We start from the raw sequence: 24122 nt of genomic DNA, 5'->3' as shown, positions 1-24122 counted from the left end.
TCCGCCAAGTCCTGGGAGTGCGAGAGAGGGTCTCAGTGCGTGAAGTTACCTTGCCTTTTGGAGGGAGGCGGGACCCTGACCTACATTCACCCAATGGCAGACGGCGTTGGGGGCGGGACCGTGACCCAGTTTGGGCCAATGAGGCAGACGGGAGGGGGAAGCACATGGCTTTGCGCGTGCTGCCTGACGGGGACGGTGGGTAAAGGGGTGGGAGGGGAGAAGAGCCGCTTAAAGGAGCCGCGAATCCAAATGACGGGAAACGGGAAGCCAAAAAACCGAGTAGTGGGGTTTAGGAAGACGGAGATTGGTTTCTAGAAGAAGGCTGCTATTCTTTAATACCCAAATATTTCCCCGCCACCCCTAGAATCAGACCACTGAGATACAGGAAGTATTCTGTCCCTTTAATAGCTTTGTTTTGGGGGTGACTCCCCCCCTTGTGGGGAAGCTTGGGAAAGGCAGGCGCAATCCTCGATGGGGAGTCTCAGCGACCATGGGGGGTACCATCCACTGTAAGATGACACGGGTGGGGGGCGTTAGTTTAGGGCACGATAGGATGGACCCTGAAGGGAGCATGCAGGGAGCGGGGATGGGGGGGTGGGGGTGGGCCGCCCGGGGCTCTACCACAGGCAGGGCTGCGAAGGGGGAACCGGAATGTACCAGGTTGAGAAGCTGGGGGAAATGGTCACTGCACTGGGCTGAACCATAGGGAGGCAGCAGGAGGGTGGAATAGGGACATCCGGTTTCAGCATTAGTGGAACTACGTGAAGGTATTCATGGGTGGAGGGTATGGGCTGTACCATGTTGAGAAGCCAGAGAGGTAGACTTTAGATCACTGGGCTGAACCACGAGGAGGCAATGGGGGGGAAAGGGGATTGTACCATGCTGTTTCTCAGTAAGGGAGGTGGGTTGTACCACATGAAAACAGGGAAAAGGATTCGGGCTGTACCATTTCGGAAAGCCATAGTAATAGGCACCACGGACTAGTACTTGATCGTACCATAAGGAAACCAGGGGGCTCGGGTTATACACCAAGTTGCAAGCAGCGAAGAAGACAAATCATGGACCAGCAATGGTCTATGACCGGGAGGTGGGTTGTACCACTTTGACACAAAGGGGGAAGGGAGAAAGAGCGAGTGAGAGCTCAAGAGGCTAGATCATACAGAGCAGCAGAGGGGGGTAGGACTGTAGCATATTGAGACACCAAGGGGAGACACATAGGCGGGTTAGACCAAGACGTGGAGGGGGTGCAGACTGGATCATACCATGCAGGCGGTAGTTGGGGCCTCGGCAGCGCCTCTCGGGGTGCCGGGGGTCCCTGTTGCCCCTCAAGGCCCTATGGGCCAAGGGCTGCAGGGGCCGGCCGTTACCGCTGAGGCTCTGGAAGATCTGGGACGGAGGATTCTGGCTCAGGAGTCTCAGGGAGTGCATCTGCCGTGGAAGGGGGGTGGGAAACTGGGAGTGAATAATGAATGGTTCTGGTGACGTCACGCGGGAAGCCCTGCCCCAGAGAGCGGGTGGGCGGGGTCTTGCTCAGCCCCCACCAGATGCTCCAGGGTTGTCAGACTCTCGAATCCCCTCCAGTTCCCTGTCAACCGGGGGTAGGAGGGTAGGTGAGGCAAGGGGACACCCAGGCCAAGGAACGGGTTGGGGGTGGCAGGGAGGGCGCAATGGGCTACCAGGGTCACCTGGAGGGAGGTGATATTTAGGGCCCTGTCAATGAGGATCCAGGTAACAGTCTCCGAGCAGGGTGGGGTGCTGAGAGAGCCCTGATAGGTGATGAAGCCAAAGGATTCGGGGAACAGGAGCTCCAGGCTTAGGTCTTGAAGAAAGTAGGCATCATCTGTGGGAATATCAGGTCAGAGTGAAGAGGGGTGCCCCTGCTGAGCTCCCCTATGTGCACACCCCACCCCCACCCTCTCCACCCTCCAATGCCCAGGGACTTACTCTTGTAGGAGATGCGGGTGATGGTGTCACGGTTAAGGAGGCGGCTAAGGAATGGGTTTGAGCTACCAGCCACCTGTGTGGAGTTATGAGGCGAGGAGATAGGAACACGGAAGTCCAAGCCCCCAACTCCTTCCTCCCCTAGGACCCCGGAGTCTGGGGCCTTCCAGCCTCCCTCTTCTCAGACCCCAGGTTCCAGCCCCTCCCTCCCGAATCTTGCCTGGGCTCACATTGACAAAGAGGCTGAGAATGGCCAGGCCATTGGGGCCCCGGGAGGCGGTGCTGAGGTTCCCGTAGAGTTCTTGGTTGAAGTGGATGAGCTGCACCTGCGAGGGGAGCACAGAGAGTGGGGTCCCCTGGCAGACAGGGGGGACAGAATGGGCAATGGGTGCAGCTCTGGGCCTTTGGGGCCCCAAGTCAGGTTAAGGATTAGTGTTCAGGGTTGCGGGGGTAGGTCTGTGGAGGAGGATGGGATGAGGCATTAAGAGGAGGGTGAGGTGGGAGGAATTGGGTCGACTCAGGGTGAAGGTCGAGGGTCAGAGGTTAGCAGGCATCACCTCAGCAGAGAAACCCTGGTGGTTGATCTGGTGTTCAGAGCCAGCTCCATCACGCGCTCCAAATAGCAGCCGCAGTTCACTGAGTCGGTGGCTATAAAGGAGGGGCCCCCCAGACACATTGACCACAGGCCGGGGTGCAGGCAGGAAGGAGACATGGCGACCGGTGTTGTACAGTGTTCCTCGGAGCTGTGGGAGAGGTGGAGGCCTTCATAGGGATGCAGAGAGAAGACCTTTTCCCTACTGTTTTCCATTCGTACATTTCCCTCTGCCAACAAACATTTAATCATTCATCATAGTCTGAACACTAATGTCTTTCCAGACTCTGGGCTGGTCCATGGTAGGTGCTCAATAGTGGTGAATTTAATTAACAAATATTTATTGAGCTGCTACTATGTGCCATGGATGCCAGGAAGAGAGCAATGAGCAAGTAGACAAAAATTCTGGGCCTCATGGAGCTTCTGCTCCAGTGGAGGAGAGACAGACAATAAATTCTGAATCATGTAAGTAAATGCTTAGTTAATTACATCCTATGCTCACACTGGGAGTTCTGATAAAGTATAATAGGAAACCCAGGGAATTCCTTGGCAGTCTAGTGGTTAGGACTCTGCGCTTTCACTGCCAGGGTTTGGGTTCAATCCCTGTTCGGGGAACTGAGATCCTGCAAGCAGCACAGCCAAAAAAGGGGGGGATGACCCATAGATTGGGATGGGGGTGGGGTGTCAAGAAAGGCTTCCATGAGGAAGTGACATTTGAATGGAGACCTGAAGGATAAGGAGGGGTTAGTTGCAAGGCGCAGGGAGAAGGGCATTCCAGAAGGGAGAACAGTCAGTGCAAAGCCCTGAGATGGCCTATTTTAGTGACAGTGAAGAAGCCAGTGGGACCAGAGCCCAGTGAGCAAAGGAGAGAGTGGTGATGGGAGCCAGATGGTGCACAGCCTTGTGGGCAATGATGGGGTATTTTGTATTTTTATTTAAATAATTGAATGTATGTAACACACTTGGCACAGTGCCAGGCACAGGCTAAGTACTGTGTAAGTGTGTGCTGTTATTACTTGTCCTAATAGAAGGATTTTGAGTAGGAGAGAGTGGTATGATCTGGTTTGTGTTTTTAAACATCTCTCTAGCTGTGGGATGGAGAATGGATTGCAGGAGGCAGAGAAGCAGGCCAGCAAGGAGGCAATGGCACCAGTCCAGGTGCAAGATGTTGGTGGGAGCAGTGGAGGGACAAGAAGTGAAATGCTGTTTAGCAAGGAGACTAGAAAGGACATGGATGGGAAATGGGAGTGAAGGAGGAAATGAGATGGGGAATAGCTCTGAGACTTTTGGCTGAGTGAATGGTAGTGCCACCTCTTATGAGAAATGGTATTGCGGGACTTCCCTGGTGGTCCAGTGGTTAAGACTCTGCGCTTCCAGTGCAGGGGGTGCAGGTTCGATCCCTGGGCGGGGAAGCAAGATCCCACATGCTGCGGGGCGCGGCCAAAAAACCCCACAAATGGTATTGCAAAGCGGGCAAACACATGGATTCTGGGACCACACTGCCTAGCTTTGAATCCCAGCCCTGGCACTCTCTAGCTGTTTGACCTCGGGTAAGTAACTTAACCTCTCTGTGCCTCAGTTTCTGCATCCATAAAATAAGGATAATAATTGTACCTATTTCATGGGGTTGTTGTGAAAATTAGAGGATTTATCAAGTTTGAAAACAGCGCCTGGCACACTGAGTCTGTTTTACCACTGATTCTAAGAGATGGGAAGACTAGGAGCCATGTTTGAGGAGGGAACAATTGGTGATCCACTGTGGAGTGTAAGTAGCCTCCTCTCCACCCATTGTGTTGTAGGCCTCCTTCCCCAAGGCTAGCCTCCCAACTGAAAGCCCTGCCCCCACTTCCACTCAGGCCCAGCCCCAGTGGATTCGGTAACCCCGCCCTCCAGGCCCCTTACCTTCTCTCCCCCTGTGCTGAGTCTCAGCGGGGGCAGAAAGGGGTCATAAAGGACCCTCTTCAGCTCCACATCCACGGGGCTCTGTCGCTTCCCCACAGCACACAGACTCCAGGCTGCGTTCACCAGGCCCCAGAAGGGAGGCCCTGGGAGCAGGTGTGGGGCAGGGAGGAAAGGGAGTCAGAAATATGGACTGGATCCCAAGGCTGGGATCTGCTGGGAAGGCTGTGGTCTGGACTCCTTGGATCCCAGGAGACGAAGGGCTGGGAATCTGGACTCCTGGCTTTGAGGGAGGAGGGGGCTGGGATCCAGAATCCTAGGTCCTAGAAGAATCTTGGAGGAGTTTCCTAAGGACCGCCTCGCCCTCCCCAACACCTCTTAGTCTCTTTGATCAAGCCTATCTTAAATTGTCATTGGGGAAGGAACTACAACTCCCAGCAGCCCCTAGACTGCCAGCCTACCCATCCAGTGCCTGCCTGCCCCAGAGCCCATGGGAGTTGTAGTTCTTTTTGTCTCCCTTGTCCCACAGCCGGATAATGAATGTAGTGGGGAGAAGGAATTGCAAGAGAGGGCTGGACGAGGTGGGCAACGGGGCCACTGAACCTCTGGTTCTCAGTAGGAGCCAGGACCTACCTGCCTCTTTCCCAGGAAACACACACACACTTTTCCAGCCCCACACTCCCTTACCTTCCACTCCCTCCCACTCACTACTTGAAATGCTAATGTATAATGTCCCATGCTGAGCCCCTCGGGTTCAGAAGCTGGGCCTCGGGCCTCCTGAGGGAGGAAGGAAGGGGATGGGACTCCTGCGTCCTGCAGGGGTGGGGGGCGGGAAGGAGAGAACTCCTGGGTCTCAGGAAGAAAGCGCCCGGCAGCCCAGACTCTTGGGTCCCCGCCCTGGCTGCACCTGGCACGAAGTTTCCCTGGAGATTATCCTTGTAGCTCCACCAGTCCTCGGGGTCAGGTGCGGGTCCGATGTGAGCTGGGGAGAAAGCAGCCTGAACCCCTCTCCTTGGCACCCCTCCCCCACCCCAGTCAGGGGCTCCTGCCCCAACCCCCAGGCCTTACCTGCCGCCCCCAGTGCGGCCCAGAGTAGCAGCGCTCGAGGGGCGTTCAGACGAGCTGCACCCCCCATCCCCGGGAGGCCTCGGGGCGACCCCTTCCCAATGCCCTGGCCCGCCCTCTCTCAGCTTCTTCCTCTCTTTGTGGAACCCCGACCCCTCCGGACTTCCAGCCTTCCTCTCCTACCCACAGGGAGTCCCAGTTCCCCAGTTACTGAGGCAGCCGGGGACTGAGACGCCCCCACGCCCCTACTCCGCTCTCCTCTCCTCCCTCTCTATGCCTCCCCTTCCTCTCCTCTTTTCCCGGACCCTCCTTCTCCCTCTACCTCCCGATCTTCCTACTCTCTCTGCCTTATGCTTCTCCCTCGGGTTACCTCTGGGTCTCTAATCCACATCCCCCTCTTCGTTCTCTTTTCATTACGCTCTCGCAAGCCACCTAACTCCATACCTCCATCCCGCTTCTCTCCCCTTCTCCTCCTCCTCCCTCGCTCCCGCTCGGCCTCCAGCTCCTCTCCCTCTCCCCACCTCCTCCTCTCCTGCCTCCTTGGTTTCTCCGTCTCTCTCTTCTCTCTCTTCCCTTCCTCCCTCCTCCCCCTCCCTCTCTTCTCTCTCTTGCTGTTATTTAATTTTTCTATCGTTGTTTGGGGGTGGGGGGAGCTCTCACAGCAGAGAACCCTCCTCCTCGGGCTGGCGTGGGTGTGTGTGTGTGGGATGCCCCAGGGGCAGGATGGAGGGGTCGTTGTGGGGGATGGTCCTCAGCTCCCAGCCGCGCTGGGGCCATGGGGGCGGGGGTGGCCCGGACACCTGGGGCCCAAGACCTGGCAGTTTCCATCCTCCGCAGAAGGGGGAAGGGGGGCGCTTAAGGTGGAGCTGGAAGAGTCCTCGGATGTCTTCCCTCTCAGGGCCGCTGGCCCCGGAGGATCCGGCGTCTCCCAGCTCGCGGGGACCCAGGTTGGAGCCTGCATCAGTGCCTGCAGCCCCCCGCCCAATGCATCACTCGGGCCTCCGCCAGGGGCTCCCTTAACCCGGCTGCGGGATCCCCTGGGAGACTGGCGCGCGATGTGGGCGGCTGACCAGGAGGGGGAGGCAGAGACTTGGAGAGGGAGAGAGAGAGGCTGGAGGAGCCGGGAAGGCAGAGAAGACAGAGCAGAGGTGAGGTCAGGGAACAGTGGAGGCTTGGGAAGGGAAGGGGAGCCTGAGATGGATACGGAGAGCCGTGGTGGAGGCAGATGCAGGGTAGAGATGAGAGGGCAGGCTGGGGCGGTTGGGGGGCTGCTGGGGGAGGTGGCGGCGGCAGGAGAGAGAGAGACAGAGAGACTTACATACATTGAATGAAGGAGATACAGAAACAAATACACACCGAGAAGAGAGAGAGATACAGAGAGAGGGAGACCCCCCAGAATGACAGGGAAAAAAATACAAAAGGAAACAGATGCAGATGGAGGCAGAGAAAGAGATACAGAGACCCACAGAGAGACAGATGTAGACACACAAACTTGGAGATAGAAGCAGAGAGACCTAGAGAGAGAGAGAGAGAGAGGAGAGAGAGAGTCCCACATACCAGGTTAAAGATGGAAGAGCAAGATGCCAGGCAGGAGGTGTGTGGGGAGAGACAGAAACAGAAAAAGAGATCTAAAGACAGAGCGACAGAGAAACACTCACCCAGAGCAAGGGGCAGAGAGAGGAGGAGACAGAGAACGAGGCAGACACATGTGCACATCTATAAAGAGACGCACTCATGCAGAGAAAGAGGTATGAACAGAGACCAACAGATGGACAGAGACAGAGAGACCCAGATAGGGGGAGAGAGTCCCAGAAACAGGTCAGCTGACATGAAGAATGAGACTAAAGAGAATTCAGAAACACAGAGTCATTCAGGGATAGAGAATTGGAGATGGACATTCAAGGACCTGTAATGGAGGGAGATGGAGACACCCAGGAGAGTCCGAAATGAAGAGACAGAGAAAACACGAGAAAGAAAGGTATATTCATTATCCCTTGTCACATAACAAATTATCTTAAAACTCAGTGGCTTAAAGCTACAAATATTTATTATCTCATGGTTTCTGAGGGGTAGGAATTTTGGAGCAGTTTGGTTGGGTGGCTCTGGCTCAGATAACAACAGAGAACTCAGAGTCTCTCATGAAGGTGCAGTAAGCTATTGGCCAGGGCTGCAGTCATCTGAAGGCTTGACTGGGGCTGGAAGGTTACTTCCAAGCTCACCTACATGGTGCTTGGCAAGAGGCCTCAGCTGCTTACTAGGTGAGCCCCTCCATAGGGCTGCTTTAGTGTCCTCACAACATGGCCGCTGACTTCCCCCTCAGAGCGAGTGATTGGAGAGAGAGAGAGAGGGAGAGAGAGAGAGAGAGCGAGCGAGCAGTGTCTTATATGACCTATGTCCAAAGTCACACATCATCCCTTTTTTTTTTTTTTTGGCTGCATTGCATATCCCGCAGGATCCCAGTTCCCTGACCAGGGATTGAACCCAGGCCCCAGCAGAAAGCGCCGAGTCCTAACCACTGGACCGCCAGGGAATTCCTGACACCATCACTTCTTTATTCTATTCATTGGAGGTGAAACAGTAAGTCTAGCCCACATTCAAAGGGAAAGAGACTAAGCTCTTCCTCTTGAACAGAGGGGTATCAAAGAATGTGGGCTTATTTTAAAACCGTCACAGGTGGGGAGAGGAAGAGAGAGAGGAATGGAGAGAGACGGGACTCTTAAAGGCCTGTGAGGCTTAGAGGTTGGTGAGACACTTATTCAGAAAGGCAGGAATGTGTCAAGAGAGACTCTTGAAGACAGAGGGAGCTGCGGAGACAGGGAAAAGAGTCAAGACAAAGGAAACCAAAGCAGTAGTAGTAATAATAATAATTACAGTAATAGCAGCCAGCACATAAAGTACCTACTACATACCAGGCAAAGTTCTGAGCACTTTCTATGAACTGACTCATGTAATCATCACAGCCTCTCTATGAAAGAGAAGATATTATCCCGTTTTACAGATGAGTAAGCCAAGTCTCAAAGGGCTTGCCCAGAGTTATACAGGAAGGAAGCAAAGAAGGATGGAGAAAATATGATGGAGACATATGTGCAGAGACTACGGGGAAGTGGCAGGAAAAGACTGGCAGAAGAACCCAGCTCTGACAGACAAATAAATCAATAAGAAATGGAAGCCAGGGACTTCCCTGGTGGTGCAGCGGTTAAGACTCGCGCTCCCAATATGGGGGGCCTGGGTTCGATCCCTGGTCAGGGAACTAGATCCACATGCATGCCACAACTAAAGAGCCTGCGAGCTGCAACTAAGGAGCCTGCCTGCCGCAACTAAGACCCGGCGCAACCAAACAAATAAATAAATAAATGGAAGCCACTCTGATTGAGAGTTTTCTAGACACTGGGGCTGTACCATGCACTCTTTAGGTTTTGTTAACCCTCAAAGTTGCCCCATCAGGTGGGGGTTAGTATTAGCCCCCTTATACAGATAGAACCCCGAGGCTCAGAGAAGGAAGTAACTCACCCAACATGTCATGGGTTGACTGATGCCTCCCTCCCCGCAAAAAGAGACATGTCCGCTCAGAACCTGTGAATAGGACCTTATCTGGCAAAAGGGTCTTTGGAGATGTAATTAAGATAATGATCTTGACATCAGATCATCCCACATTGTCTGGGTGAACCCTAAATCCAGTGATAAGTTCTTATAAAATAAAGGCATAGATAAACAACAGGGATTTACTGTATAGCACAGGGAACTACATTCAATATCTTCTAATAAACTATAATGGAAAAGAATCAGGAGAAAAGAATATAGATATATATACATACGTATATATCTACATAGATATATACATATGTATATATATAACCGAATCATTTTGTGCACATCTGAAACTAACAGAATATTGTAAATCAACTCTACTTCAACTTAAAAAAAAGAAAAAGGGAAAAGAAAGGCAGGGTGAGATTTGAGACAGAGGAGAAGGTGATGTGAAGACAGAGCAGAGATTGGGGTAATGCAACCACAAGCCAAGGAACACGAGGAGCCACCAGAAGCTGGAAGAGGCAAGGATGGATCCTCCCCTAGAGCCTTCGGAGGGACTATGGCCCTGCCCACACCTTGATGTCAGACTTCTGGCCTCCAGAACCGCGGGAGAATAAATTTCTCTTATTTTTAGCCGTGCAGTTTGTGTAATTTTTTATAGCCGCCTACCCCAGGGGTTGGGAGACATCATGAGAAAGACATGGAACTCATCACAGGGAGAGCCAATGAAGGAACCAGAGATACACGGAGGGAGAGAAGACAGACTGACATGACAGGAAGAGTAGGCTCTCCCCACACTTTGACTCTCCTCCTCCAGGAAGCCCTCCCTGACCTTCAGGCTAGGTCTGTGTCTTCTGTGGACCTTCCCAATGTCCTGGGTACCTCCATTAGAGCACAGATCTCATTAGGAGAGGGACTGTGTCCCCTGTGTGCCCTTCCTCCAGGGCCCAGGCCTGACCCATCTCTGGGTCCCCGGCATCACCCTCCATAAAGGACATGGGCGTCCTCAGGAGAGAAGTCGGACGTGATTGAATGAGACGATGCTCCTGATGTCTCTCCCTAGAGATTCTCACCCCTCCCATCAGCCTGGGAGACACTTGGATTTCCTTCAAGGCCCAGGGAGGGCCTCACCTCCTCCAAGAAGTCTTCCCTGACCTCTCAGCCTGGGCCCTGTGCTGCCCCCATTATTACACATCACACCAATGTGACTGTACCCAGGTCTCTCTCGTACCTCACCCTCCCAGACTGGGAGCTCCTCCAGGGCAAATCCGGGGACTGACTCAGGTCCTGGTCCCAGCATTTCCCAGGGAGAACTTGGGAGAATATGTTGAATGAATGAATAAGTGAGAGAATGAAGTGAAATATAGGGACTGTGGCATTGCATCTAGAAATGGCTAAGAAAAAGATTTTCTTACATGGGGGTAAGAGGAAGTCTTCCAGTGTAGGTAACATTTTCCTGACCCTCTTTCTGTCCCTATAACATCCCAGCCCTGGCTCAGAACTCATCTTCTCCCACCAGGATCCTCCCTCCAGCCCCTCCCCCACCGCAGTCTCCCTCCCCCTCCAGGGACCCCGGAGGGCTCTTCTACATTCAGAGTTGACCTCACCTCTCCCCTAGTTATAGCCTTCCCATAGTTCCCCAGCACCTCTGGACAAAGTCCCCACCTCTCCACCTTTCTTGTCATGTCCAAATCCTTCCTCTGTCCTTCAAGACCTACCTCAGACGTCACATCCTCTGAGAGAAGTTTCCTGACTTGCAGGCTGTATTCAAGGCCTTGTTGGGGCTGGCCCGTTGAACAGAGCCACCTCTGTGATGGTCCATATCACGTTTGTTTCTCATACAGGGCTGATCCTCTGGTCATAGACCTCCTAGGGTTCCCCAGGGGCACTGGGGAAAAACTCAGGCCCTCAGCCCGGTCTTAGAGGCCCCACATGCCTTGACTACCCCCTATCCCCAGCCTCATCTCTCCTCTCTTACCACACCGGGCCCTCTGGCCTCTGGACCTTTGCACAAACTGTAACTTCTAACTTGGCCTTTCTTTCTGCCTCCTCTGCTGGGCAAATTCGTGCTCAGCTCATATGCATTTCAGGAGTCTGCTCTTTCAGGAAGCCATCAGTGCTGCTGCGGTGGGCAGGGGCCTCTTCTGAATTCTGGAAGCCACCTGTGCTGCTTCCATTATAGCAGCAAGACAGACTGGGCTCAATGCCCAGAGGCGGGAGGGAATGGCCAGGCCGGAGGTGGGTCCCAGATGTGAATTTCACGCCTATTCGTCTCAGGCACTGGGAACAAAGTTTGGGTCAAAAAGAACATATGCGGCTTGCCCCGCTCCTCACTTTTGTCTCCTACGTCCCCAACCCCTGAGTAGGAGGCAGCAGGGCCAGGACTCTCCAGGCCCGGGTGGTTCCCACAGCCCCTCTTGGCCTCCTCGCCCCTCCTTCCCTGCTCTTAACTCTCTGGGGGAGCCTGGGAAAAATCCTCCCGATCTGTGTTCTCACCTTCTGGGTTCGCCTCTCCTGGGGGATGTGTGACCACCAGTGTTTAAATAATAAAAACAAACTCCAATGGCTCTTACTCTGTGCCAGACACTGTTCTAAGCCCATTACCTACACATGTTAATTCATTTAATCCTCATAATATGCCCTGTGGGTTACTTCCTATTATCATCATCATCACCACCCCCATTTCACAGATGAGAAAACTGAGGAGCAGAGAGGGATTAGAACCCAGGCGGTCTGGCTCCAGAGTCCATGCACTTCATGAAAATCGTCTCTAGAGCAGTGCCGTCCAATAGAAGTTTCTGCGATGATGGAAATGTTCTTTATCTGCTCTGTCGGATATGTTATCCACCCACCACCAATGTGGCAGTGGCTACTGATTGGATAGCTCAGCTCTGGAGAACTAAGTTTGAATGCCGGCTACTTGCCAGCTACTTGTGTGATGGATGCTAAGTCTCCTTGCCTCTATCATTGCTTCTTTCTTTCTTTTTTTTTTTTTTTTAAGATTTAGATTTGTGGGCTTTCCTGGTGGCGCAGTGGTTGAGAGTCCGCCTGCCAATGCAGGGGACGCGGGTTCGTGCCCCGGTCCGGAAAGATCCCACGTGCCGAGGAGCAGCTGGGCCCGTGAGCCATGGCCGCTGAGCCTGCGTGTCCGGAGCCTGTGCTCCGCAGCAGGAGAGGCCACAACAGTGAGAGGCCCGCATACCACAAAACAATAAAAAATAAAAAAAGAGAGGAAAAAGAAGAAGGAGGAAGAGGAGGAGGAGAAAGAGAAGAAGAGGAAGAAGAAATCTTAAGTGTGAAAGGGACTCGACTTACCATTATTGGCTTTGAAGACAGAGGAAGGGGCCATGAGCCAACGAATGCAAGTGGCATCTAGGCGCAGGGAATGGAAAGGAAACATTCTTCCCTAGAGGTTCCAGAAGGAATGCAGCTTTGTTGATACCTTGATTTCAGCCCAGTAAAATCCATGTTGGGCTTTGGACCTCTAGAATTGTCAGAGAATAACTCTGTGTTGTTTTAGCAGCAGAATTTGTGTTACTTTGTTATGGCAGCAATAGAAAACTAATACACTGGTTCTTCTCTCTTTCTGGGCACATAGGAGAATTCTGCTTTCCTGTCTTTGTCCAACTGTAATCCTGACTAATGAGCTGTGAGTGGAAGGGCTAGAGTCGTTCCTGGGCTAAAGCATCTATTTCTTTTTTATTTTTTTTAATTAATTAATTAATTTATTTTTGGCTGTGTTGGGTCTTCGTTTCTGTGCGAGGGCTTTCTCTAGTTGCGGCGAGTGGGGGCCACTCTTCATCGCGGTGTGCGGGCCTCTCACTGTTGCGGCCTCTCTTGTTGAGGAGCACAGGCTCCAGACGCGGAGGCTCAGTAATTGTGGCTCACGGGCCCAGTTGCTCCGCGGCATGTGGGATCTTCCCAGACCAGGGCTCGAACACGTGTCCCCCACATTGGCAGGCAGATTCTCAATCACTGTGCTACCAGGGAAGCCCAAAAGCATCTATTTCTTGTGTGGGACCATTCAATACCCTCTGTCTGTCTGTCTGTCTCTCTCTCCCCCCTCCTCAGTGATCAAGGATACCACGGGTTGCAGCTGGTGCCGTGACAAGACGGTGGATGCCTCTCAGCCTGGGTGTTTCAATGATTGTGTGGAAAATCGCCCCTTGCTGACTTGCATGGGACAGGTACATGAGAAAGAAATCAACTCTCATTGTGTCAAGCCAACAGGGCTAGCCTAACCTGACTAATGGAAGTCCTTAATGAAGTACGGGAACTAGCTTGCTGCTATACAAGGTAGTGTGTCCCAGGAAGAGAGAAGGGCAAGTGCAAAGGCCCTGAAGCAGAGTGTTCTTGGTTTTTAAAGGAACGGGAAGGAGACCAGTGTAGCTGCAGAGGGGTGAATGAGGGAAAGTTGTAAGAGGTGAGGTCAGGTATGGGGTGGGAGTGGATCAAGTAAGGCTTTGTAGGGCAGGGCAAGGACTTTGGATCTTATTCTGAGAAAGATGGGAAGACAAGAGTTTTGAGCATAGTAACAGCACGGTCCACTGGGGCCTAGGTCAGGGGTCTGACTTAGGTTTTAAATCATTATCCTAGCTTCTGTGTGAAGAAGACTCTAAGAGGGTAGTGGGGAGACCAGTATGGAGACTGCCTGTAATTCAGGCAAAGAGTGGTGATGGCTTGGATCATGGTGGTAGCAGTGGACATGGTAAAAAAAAATGGCTGAATTATGAACATATTCAGTATGTGTAACTGAAGAAACCTCAGGTAGAGTTGGAGTTGGGACAGGCCTGTAGGGGGCGCTCTCAGATCCCGCCAGGAGACCTCAATTAACAGGAGAGAAGTAAACCTACTTCTGTGATAGGAAGGTACCTCTAGGTTACTATCAGAAGGAAGAAGAAAACCTCTCCATCCAGGGCAGCTCAGCCAGTCAGACTGTAGCAGGCCAACCAATGCAAAGCCTCCATACTTTGGACTCCCAGTTTCCTCCAATGGACTCTTTGGTTATTACAGCCCCTCCCAACTCTCCTCTTTTCCCTATAAAAGCATGTTCCCCTTGCTTGTTCTCTGGATTTGCTTATGGTCACGCATCTTTGCATATCGCTGGTTGTGATTTCTCTGCTAGTCCCTAATAAACTCAGTTTTGTTGGTAAAATAGCTGGCCAATATATTTTTAAAATTTATTTATTTATTTTTGGCAGCATTGGGTCTTCATTGTGTGCAGGTTTTCTCTAGTTGCAGAGAGAGGGGGCTACTCTTCGTTGCGGTGCGTGTGCTTCTCACTGCGTTGGCTTCTCTTGTTGCAGAGCACAGGCTCTGGGCACGCGTGGGCTTCAGTAGTTGTGGCACGAGGGCTCAGTAGTTGTGGCTTGTGGGCTCTAGAGCACAGGCTCAGCAGTTGTGGCGCACGGGCTCTGCGGCATGTGGGATCTTCGCGTACCAGGGCTCGAACCCGTGTCCCCTGCATTGGCAGGCGGATTCTTAACCACTGCACCACCAGGGAAGTCCCTGGCCAATATATTATTAAAGTTGTAAGTAGATGTGAGGGTGAAGTAGTGGGGTAAGTGCCCGATTGAACTGATTTTGAGAAAGGATGGAAAGAGCAAGATAAAGAAATCTAGAACTTTTCTGAAACACAGAACTCTTCTTAGAAAACCCCTTAATGACTCCTAACTCCTGCTTCAGATATGCCCGCACCCAGGGCCCAGTTGGAAGCCAAAGGCAAGCCTCCCCATATATAGGATAGTATTGGTAGCTTGGGGGTCAGCCACCTCTTGAAGGCTATTTCCTGCCTTTCTTAGTCTCCTCAGGAGCATACCCAGAACATTGGCGGGAGGGTCTGTTCTCTCTGCCTAGCACCCAATGACATCATGGCCCAGCCTGACTCCCCATTGGCTAAGAGGCCTGCTTTTCTCTCAGGGAAAGAATAGGTTGCTCTCTAGGCACCAGTGGACCTTAAGTCATATCACTTTGTCTGAGATTCCTTCAAAGTACTAGCTCACTTTCTCTCCTACCAAGGTCACCCAAATTTGAAATTTTTTTGTTGATTGTGGGGGCAGAGGCCAGGGTGACAAGGAAGATCATAGGCCCTGACGGCCTTCCATTCCATAGTACTGAAGCTTCCTGCCTTTTTAACCCCATCCCTCTGGCCTGTAGGTACCCAGCTGTTGGGTGGAATCGAATTCTGCTTAGCACCAAGTGACGTCACACCACTCTGTGGCTCCCAATTGGCTATTCCCTCAGGAAAGGGGTTAGGCTGTGCTTCAAGACCAGGTGAACCCATGAGAACCCTCTTCAGATAGTCACTCAAAGTTCCATTATTCTTTTCTCAGAGACCATCCTGGGGCCATCAGAAACCAAGTGTTTCTCAATCTGGAACTTTCTGGAAATCTGACACTGCTGTGCTTTCCTCAGGTGTATTTCCCACCTTTTCTAGCCACTCTCCCCTCCCACCGGTTTTAACTAATCGTCAGGCAATATAAATCTGACCAGCACCCAGTGACGTCATATCAGCTTTTTCATTGGATTGGCTATTCTGTCAGAGAGCTGTAGCCATATTCGGCTCCACAGATTTCCTCGTGGCCTTCTTCATTTGCCCCTCAGATACCCTCCCAGCATAGGTCAGGGGTCTGTAGCTGACTTTCCCCAAGAGTTGAGACTTTATTGAGGGGACTAGCTGCGTAGGTCACAGGTCGAGTGTCCTAGCCAGAGACCAAGAGGTTTGCCGCCTTTATTTAAAAGTCCCTCATGCCTCCTCGGTGCTGGCACATGCAAGTGACGTCAGGGGCTCTGCGGCGTCTGATTGGCTTGCTGGGGGACGCACCGTCGAGGTAGAAGACTCCTCTGGCGGTTGCTTCCAGTCCCTTCCTTGGAGTTCGAGGCCGCCTGGCTCCGGCTCTAGATCCTGGGTTCGGGGCTCGGGGTCGAAGGCCGCAGGCCGCAGGCCGTGGCAGCCCCCAGCGCGCTCCTCCTGCTGCAGCCGTCGCAGCGGCCGGGCCCAGCGCGGCCTCCAGGGCAGCGCGAGGCCATGGCGGTCGAGAACGAGGCGCGCGGGGTCGGGGCCGGCGGCCGCGCTGCCCAGCAGCAGGTAGTGGGTGGCGGGCCGCAGGCGCAAGCAGCCACAGGCCAGGTCGGCGCGGGGCACCCAGGCGTCCTGGCCGCCGCGGCGCACAGGCCACGCCGGCTGCTTGTATACAGCCAGGACGCGCACGGCCAGCCGCTGCCACGCCGGGCCCGCTGCCTCGGACGCCAGCACCTGCGCGCGGAGCACTGTGGGGAGGGGAGATGTCAGGCCTGGGCGGTGGGGAGGCTCCGGGTCCCGTGGGGTCAGTCCTGGTGGGGAGGGGCCCAGGGCCCGGGACCCGAGAGTGGGCTTCCGGGATCGCATCAGTAGGGAGAGACCTTGAACCTTTGAGGGTGAGAGGTCTGGGGGTCTGGCTGTGTGCTGTGAGGAGTGAGATCTTTCTGGGGAGATGGGTCAAAGCAAGGAGAGTGGGGCTTATGGAGCGATAGGTTGGGTCACAGGATTGTGGTTGGGAAGGCGGGGGAGGTGGGGGTTCCTCTGGAGAGGAGGCCAGACAGGGCGAGGAACCCAGGGGCCTACCAGGAATATGCCAGATGGGGTGCTTTGGGGGTCATATTAGAAGCAGTGGGTACAGGGATTACTTAAAGGGTTAGAGGTCCCAGGAGGACCCTGCAGTGGGTGGGGCTGGGAACAAGGCCCAAGAGGCAAGTCCAGATCTCTAATGCCAAGGGGTCAGAAGGTATTAGGAGCAGACAGAGCCCTTGGAAAACAGGGGTATTGCCACGGGAGGGATCTGCATTTAGGATTAATTTGGGGGCCAGAAGGAGATCAGTCCTTGGAAGCTGAGGGTCGAGGTCATACTAGTGGTGATTCAGAGACGTGTCCTCTCTGAGGGAGTGAGGTGAGACGTGTTGGGAGCAGGACTCTGGCAGACAAGCTGGGTCTTTGGGGCAGAAGATCCCTGTGGGACGTGGGGGGAGAAGCCCCCACCTTTGACGTTCAAGGACACTAGTGGCCAGATGCTGAGCCTCAGGGAGGAGAGGTCTGGGATCCTATACCATTGAGGGAAGTAACTGGGACTGGGCTGAACTGATTGTCCAAGAGAGCCTGCAGCCACAGGCCCTGGGGTCGGGGGCTGGTGTGGACTGGTGGATTAGGGAACTGTGGGGTGAGTCTGTGGGAGTGGGGCTCCGATATCTCAGACCCCGATAGGAGGCAGGGGGTCTGAGACAGACAAGACGGTGCAAGGATCCCTTCCATTCAACCCATTCCCCTTTCTCCTTCCATCCTCAGGAGGCCACCTCCCTCCCTCAGAGACGTCAGGCTGAAGGAGATCGTGAAACTCTGCAAGGCCAATAACATGGGGAGAGAGGAGACCTAGGACGGTAGGGAGCGCCCCCTCCCCACCGCCCCTTCTGCCCATTGTCTGCTGTCCTGTTAGGTTCTAGATCAGGAAAGGCCCTGTAGAGTCCAACACCCCTTCCCATTTAAGCTGAGGAAACTGAAGGCCAGAGAAGGGGGTGGCTTGCAGCAGATCAGAGCCCCTGCTGGCCCTTTTCCTCCCCAGCACTCACCGTACTCCTGCTGGCAGTACCTCCGAAGGCTCATGTGTACCCTGGTGTCCGAGATATTGCAGTAGTTTTGACACTGAGGGTCTGGGGAAGGTCAGGCTGCAGTGGGCTCCTGAGGCCTGGACTACAGCGTTCTGCCCCTGCCCATCCCCTGCATTTCATCTTGACGGACAGCTGGGGTGCCTGAACCCTTGGGGACTGGGCTCGGTGGAACACCCCTGGATCCCCACCTGGAGGCCCAGTCAGCCCATCCCTGATCCCTCTTGCTGCCAGGGGTTTCTAGGCCAGCCAGTCTTACCCGAGCTGTGAGCATGAGGGGTTGTAGCAAGGGTGGTGGTTGCCTCTGGAATTCCTGTGAAAGAGCAGAGGAGAGACAGGGCCTTAGTGCCTCCCATCCGCAGCCTGCTCCCCCCGAGGAAGCCAGGCTTCCAGACCCCAAATGTCTATTCCCCTGAGGCCCAAGAGTGGAAGCACACTTTGCCTTTCTCCCCTAGGACCTGGAGTCCTGGTCCCTGGCCACTTTCTTAAGACTCAGAAGCCCAGGTCCCCAGCCCCTTCCTCCCTCAGACCCAGGTATCCAGGCTCCCACCCTCTTCGTCCCCAAGATGGAGGAGACTGGACTTTCAGTCTTCACCTCCCTAAGGACTCAGAGTCTGGCCTCCACTCTCTAGCTTCCGTCTCCTACGGAGCAGGTCTTCACAACACCTGCCCCCTGGAGATCTGGGATGTCTCCTTCCCACCCCCCCTTCAGACTTGGGCCCTGTCCCTCAGGACTCACGCTGGCAGGGCATCCTTGGGGAGCGGCTCTGCTGGTAGCCGGGACCGCAGCGGCTGCATGTCAGGCCAGTGACCCCTAACTTGCAGGAGCACTGCCCACTGGTCTGGTTGCAGGTACCACCTGTCGCCCCAATAGGATGGCACTGGCAGGCTACGTGAGGAGAGAAGCTGGGGATGTGCAGTGCAGGCTCCCAGCCTCTTCCTCCCCAAGGACTGAGGAGACTGGAATTCCCTGGCCCCTCCTCCTCAGACCCAGGATCCAGGCCCCCAGCCCCTCCCCCCTCAGACCCAGGATCCAGGCCCCCAGCCCCTCCCCCCTCAGACCCAGGATCCAGGCCCCCGGCCCCTCCTCCTCAGACCCAGGATCCAGGCCCCCAGCCCCTCCCCCCTCAGACCCAGGATCCAGGCCCCCAGTTCCTCCTCCCTCAGACCCAGGAGTCCAGGCCCCCAGCCCCTCCTCCTCAGACCCAGGATCCAGGCCCCCAGCCCCTCCCCCCTCAGACCCAGGATCCAGGCCCCCAGCCCCTCCCCCCTCAGACCCAGGATCCAGGCCCCCAGCCCCTCCCCCCTCAGACCCAGGATCCAGGCCCCCGGCCCCTCCTCCCTCAGACCCAGGATCCAGGCCCCCGGCCCCTCCCCCCTCAGACCCAGGGGTCCAGGCCCCCAGCCCCTCCTCCCTCAGACCCAGGATCCAGGCCCCCAGTTCCTCCTCCCTCAGACCCAGGGGTCCAGGCCCCCGGCCCCTCCTCCCTCAGACCCAGGATCCAGGCCCCCGGCCCCTCCCCCCTCAGACCCAGGGGTCCAGGCCCCCAGCCCCTCCTCCCTCAGACCCAGGATCCAGGCCCCCGGCCCCTCCTCCCTCAGACCCAGGATCCAGGCCCCCGGCCCCTCCTCCCTCAGACCCAGGAGTCCAGGCCCCCAGCCCCTCCTCCCTCAGACCCAGGAGTCCAGGCCCCCAGCCCCTCCCCCCTCAGACCCAGGAGTCCAGGCCCCCAGCCCCTCCCCCCTCAGACCCAGGATCCAGGCCCCCGGCCCCTCCCCCCTCAGACCCAGGATCCAGGCCCCCAGTTCCTCCTCCCTCAGACCCAGGAGTCCAGGCCCCCGGCCCCTCCCCCCTCAGACCCAGGATCCAGGCCCCCAGCTCCTCCTCCCTCAGACCCAGGAGTCCAGGCCCCCGGCCCCTCCTCCCTCAGACCCAGGAGTCCAGGCCCCCAGCCCCTCCTCCCTCAGACCCAGGATCCAGGCCCCCAGCCCCTCCCCCCTCAGACCCAGGATCCAGACCCCCAGCCCCTCCCCCCTCAGACCCAGGAGTCCAGGCCCCCAGCCCCTCCCCCCTCAGACCTAGGAGTCCAGGCCCCCAGCCCCTCCCCCCTCAGACCCAGGATCCAGGCCCCCGGCCCCTCCTCCCTCAGACCCAGGGGTCCAGGCCCCCAGCCCCTCCCCCCTCAGACCCAGGATCCAGGCCCCCAGTTCCTCCTCCCTCAGACCCAGGATCCAGGCCCCTGGCCCCTCCCCCCTCAGGCCTGCCTGCCTCCTTTCCCTCTAGGCTGGGCTTCAGGCTGCACTCACCCCTGCAGGCCTTGCGGCTGTTGATAGGCTGGCTAGGGTCCCTCCAGAACCCCGGCTGGCAGTAGTGGCAGTGCCGCCCGGCTGTGTGGTGGCGGCACCGCTCACAAACACCCCCACTCCGGCCACCCGACAGCCTGAACAGCTCAGAGTTGAACCTACAGCGTCGGGCGTGCTGGTTGCAGGAACAGGCTAGGAACAGGATGGAGTAAGGGCACATCAGGCCCAGCTCTCTGTTCCCCTTTCCCAGCTTTCTCCCCACTGCCCTCGGGAAAGAGACTGCCTGGGGGTCCCCAGGTAAGTGTGGGTCCTCGAAGCTCTTCACTGTCATCCTTAAAATGGGTGCACTGGACTGGAGCTGGATGAGCCCGAGAGGAGTGGTGAATGTGCTGGATGTCTGTGTAAAACCAGGGGGTGTAAAGAAGAGTGGCAGCTCTGGGCCTAGGCTGTGGAATCAGACCCCCGTGTGTAACTGTCTCACTGTTTCCGTGGGCAAGTGACGACTCCTTTCTGTAGCTCCTTTCTGTAGCTGTAAAATGGCATTTATAGTGTCTACTTCATGATCTTGAAATGCAACCACCTACGACAACGGTGCTTACTTAACTCCGTACCCGACACAGAGCACGCCCTTGCCCGTTTAGCACATCCACGTGCCAGGTGCCATGTACTGAGCGCTTGGCATGTTTCCTTCTCACAGCAGCTCTGTGAGACTGGGGCTGTCATCATCCCTATTTTACAGATGTGAGCACTGAGGCAGAGAGGCGAGGTCACCTGCCCAAAGAAACTCAGCTGAGGGGTGGTCAGAGGCAGGATTGCAACCCAGGCGCACTCCAGGGCTTCTCATACAGCTCACATGAGGCCCACTTACCATGTACATTTTGCTGGGGAGTGTTGATCGGATTTTCAAAAGCAGTGGCTCTCAAACCTTACCGCTTATCCAGATTACGGGGGAAATGTTTCAAAAGAGCAACACAGATGCCAGGGCCCATCCCAGGGCTTCTGTGGGTCCAGGGGCCTGTATGTCTAGCAAGCACCCCAAAGTGAGATGCCGATGCGGGGAGTTCATGGACCACTCTTTGGAGAGATGAAAGGAGTTTTTGACCCCAAGAGGTTTGAGAGGCCTGGATTGGCAGGTCCTGAGGGCCCCAAGGAGAAGCGGGAAGGTCAGGGAGCTGGGACAGCTGTGTGTTCTTGGGAAAATGACTCCCCCTCTCTGAGCCTCAGTGTCCTCCCATCCAGTGGGGATCTCAGTTCCTCTCTCAAGGGTTTTTGTAGGCATTAGGGATGGCAGCACTCTTGAGATTATCAATCAGTAGAGTTGGGCTTTGGATTCTATAAAGCCCACAGCTCCGCCACAGGAGCTAAGTCTCATCCTGTCTGCCTAGACCCTTCTCCTTCACAACACTGTTGGTCTGTTACCCAGGTTCGGAGGGTCGGCCGCCCAGCTCAGCCTGAGGGGATGTGGTGATCCACGGAGGGACAGCCTCCCCAGCTCCCAGGCCCTGTCCTCCCCCAGGATGGACCCCACCCCACCCTCAGGCCACGTGATTCTCCCCTCCCTCACTCCCCTGTAGGGGCATCAGATCTTACTGGTAGGAATGGGCCAACTGGACAGAGGCCTGGGATGATGAGAACAGCGGGTCAAAGGGGACCCAAGTGTGATGAGGACAGAGTGGGGAGCAGAGGACAGCTGGGATGGTCTGTAAGTTAGTCCACTTGACATTGCAGGAAGACGTAGAGGGGGAGAGGGGCAAAGGACGTGCGAGGTGGAGAGAGAGGGAGGTCCAGGAGCGAGAGAATGGAGGGTGTGTGTGTGTGTGTGTGTGTGTGTGTGGGTGTGTGTGTGTGTGGTGTGTATCTATCCATGGAGTGGAGTTAGCAAGGCCATGTAACACACTCAGACCCTCTAGCAAGGCTGCAGGCTGGAGGTGGGATGAGGAGGGCTGTCTCTGAGGAGAGCCGCTGGAGGGATGGGGAAGGGCCCAGACTCTGGAGGCCAGTCTGGAAGCCCTGAGGATGGGGGAGGGCATTGAGTGGGGCCTGGGGAGCTCTGGTCCAGCTGGAAGGCTGGTGGATGGCCCAGCCTCTTGGAAGACTTCTCTGAGTCCAGTCCCAGCACTGCCCCTTGCTGACAGTGAGACGTAGAGCAAGGGACATGTCCCCTTGGGCCTCACCCTCCTCGTCTGGGCAATGGTAACACTGGCGGAATCAGATAACTCTTCCTCCATGCCAGGTCCTGTATCAGGCTTTATTCTAAGGACTTTATGTATTTTAATGTATTGAATTTTCACTACAGCCTGTAAAGGAAGCGCTGTTACTCTCCTCACATTACAGGTGAGCCAATGGAGGCAAAGAGAGGTTTGGTCATTTGTTGGGGGTCACACAGCCAGGAAGCAGAGAAGCTGGGATTTGAGCCCAGGCAGTCTGGCTGGCTGCTGAGGCCATGCCCGTGTCTGCTGCCCGAGAACATCTAGTGTGACAGCACATAAAGGTGGCTGGCAAGGACAAGCTAAGACCCTTGGGCTTACGCTCCTGAGCTCAGATTCCAGCCCTGCCACTTTCCGGCTGCATGTCGTTGCGCAAGGGACTTCCCAGCTCTACCTCAGTCTCCTCCTCTGTAAAATGGGCCTGATGTAATACCTGCCCTGCACACAGTAGTTGCTGGATAAATATGTGTCTAATGAATGAATCCTTACCCCCTGTGGTTGATTGGATGATTCCGAAAATGTCCAGTTCCCCTGTTTTCCTACAGCCACTCAGTAAATACCACCTGAGCACCTGCGCCAAGCCAGGCCCTGGGCTGGGAGCTCGGGAAATGTCACCCCTATCACCATCACCATGATCAAGTGTCGGGGAGACGCTGGAGCCCCCTAACGGGCATGTAAGCAGCTGGAAGCCTGGGGGCAGCACAGGTGGTGGGGAGGGAGTGGGCGGAAGCGAAGAGGGGGCCTGGCTGGAGGACAGTATGGGGAGAAGCAAGGAGCATGCAGCTCTGGGGAGGGGGAGAAAATCCTACCCCTCAGGGAGAAGGGCCCAGCTGCTGGAGCCCTGTGGCCAGCTGGCGGGTCAGGGTGGGCCCAGGACTCACGCAGGCAAGGGTGAGGGTGCCGGGGCGTGGCAGGCCGCCAGGGCCAGTCGCGGTGGGATGGGCGGCAGCTCTCACACCCTGGGCCGGTGGTGTGGTGGCGGCAGCGGCAGCGGGGCGGCCGGTCACGGGCAGCACAGCGGGCTGCGTGGCCATGGCACTGGCAGCGGCCTCTCACTCCTGCTGCTGCCAGCCCTGCCTGGCCCCCGAGCTCCACACGGAGGTGACTGGCCACCACCCTGGCCTTAGGGCCCAGTGGGGCTCGGAAGGTCACCGTCTCGGGGCCTCCCAAGGCCCCCGGCCAGGCGGGTCTGCGCCACAGTGATCTCCAGGGCCCTCCGGTGGCCCAGGCGGCAGACAGGACGAGGGCTGGGGGTCCTGGGGTGCAGAAGCGCAGGCTGACGGACGTCAGGAGGAAGGGGCCACCCAAAGCCAGGGTCAGACTGCCATTGCAGGTGGCCCGGGGGCCGAGATCCGCCCCTGGGGAGGGGATGCAAGCCTGGGGACAGGAGGCAGCCATGCCAGCCAGCTGGGTCACTGGTGGGAGACAGAAGCGGGGGCGGCCCCCTGGATGGTAGCATGGATCTGCGCTGGCCTGGCTCAGGAGGAGCAAGAGGGCAAAGGTCACTGGCATGGTTCTGGCGGAGTCAAGTACCTGGAGAGGAGACGAGTGTCTGGGCAGGGGGCCTCAGGCCGCCCTCGGGGGTCAGCCTCCAGCCCGCTCCCCAGGCTCCCTGAGGAACCCCAGCATTCCACCCCCAGCCCTGCCCCAGACCCCTCCCGGCTGCTTCTGAGCGAGGAAAATAGTTCCATCTGGGGAGAATTACTGTTTACATAACCCAAAGGGGAAAGAACGCAAGCAAAATCGAGAATTTTGCCTGAACTAATCCGTAGCTTAACACCCCAGAGCTATCCGTCAGTGTCGAGGGGCAGGGGGCCCTGGGGAGAGGGCAGGGAGGGGGGACAGATGGGGAAACCCAAAGAGGGGGCAAGGGGGAGAAAGGAGGAGCCGGGTGGGCAGGGGAGGGGGAGTTAGAGAAAGATGAAGACTTAGTGGCAAAGAAATGGAGA

The 24122-nt window shown here is 55.9% G+C and overlaps 2 protein-coding genes across 2 annotated transcripts; both read right to left on the bottom strand.

Moving 5' to 3' along the window:
- Positions 1-380: 380 nt before the first annotated feature.
- CA11 (carbonic anhydrase 11) lies at positions 381-5919 on the bottom strand. The gene is made up of 9 exons (XM_065898648.1): positions 5501-5919; positions 5340-5414; positions 4436-4578; positions 2499-2684; positions 2172-2267; positions 1945-2017; positions 1686-1840; positions 1263-1428; positions 381-507 (listed from the first exon to the last, which is right to left on the bottom strand). Exons 1-9 carry the CDS (start codon positions 5565-5567, stop codon positions 482-484), a joined length of 987 nt encoding a protein of 328 aa, XP_065754720.1. The 5' UTR covers positions 5568-5919; the 3' UTR covers positions 381-481.
- A 9749-nt stretch (positions 5920-15668) lies between these two features.
- NTN5 (netrin 5) lies at positions 15669-23685 on the bottom strand. Its single transcript, XM_065898603.1, has 6 exons — positions 23055-23685; positions 19970-20158; positions 18402-18551; positions 17922-17975; positions 17627-17707; positions 15669-16297 (listed from the first exon to the last, which is right to left on the bottom strand). Exons 1-6 carry the CDS (start codon positions 23683-23685, stop codon positions 15774-15776), a joined length of 1629 nt encoding a protein of 542 aa, XP_065754675.1. The 3' UTR covers positions 15669-15773.
- Between the last annotated feature and the right edge of the window lie 437 nt (positions 23686-24122).

The sequence above is a fragment of the Phocoena phocoena genome, chromosome 20 (assembly GCF_963924675.1).
Source record: "Phocoena phocoena chromosome 20, mPhoPho1.1, whole genome shotgun sequence".
NCBI classification, from domain to species: domain Eukaryota; kingdom Metazoa; phylum Chordata; class Mammalia; order Artiodactyla; family Phocoenidae; genus Phocoena; species Phocoena phocoena.
The sequence above is the reverse complement of the archived record's forward strand: the minus strand, read 5'-3'. Positions and strand labels throughout refer to the sequence as shown.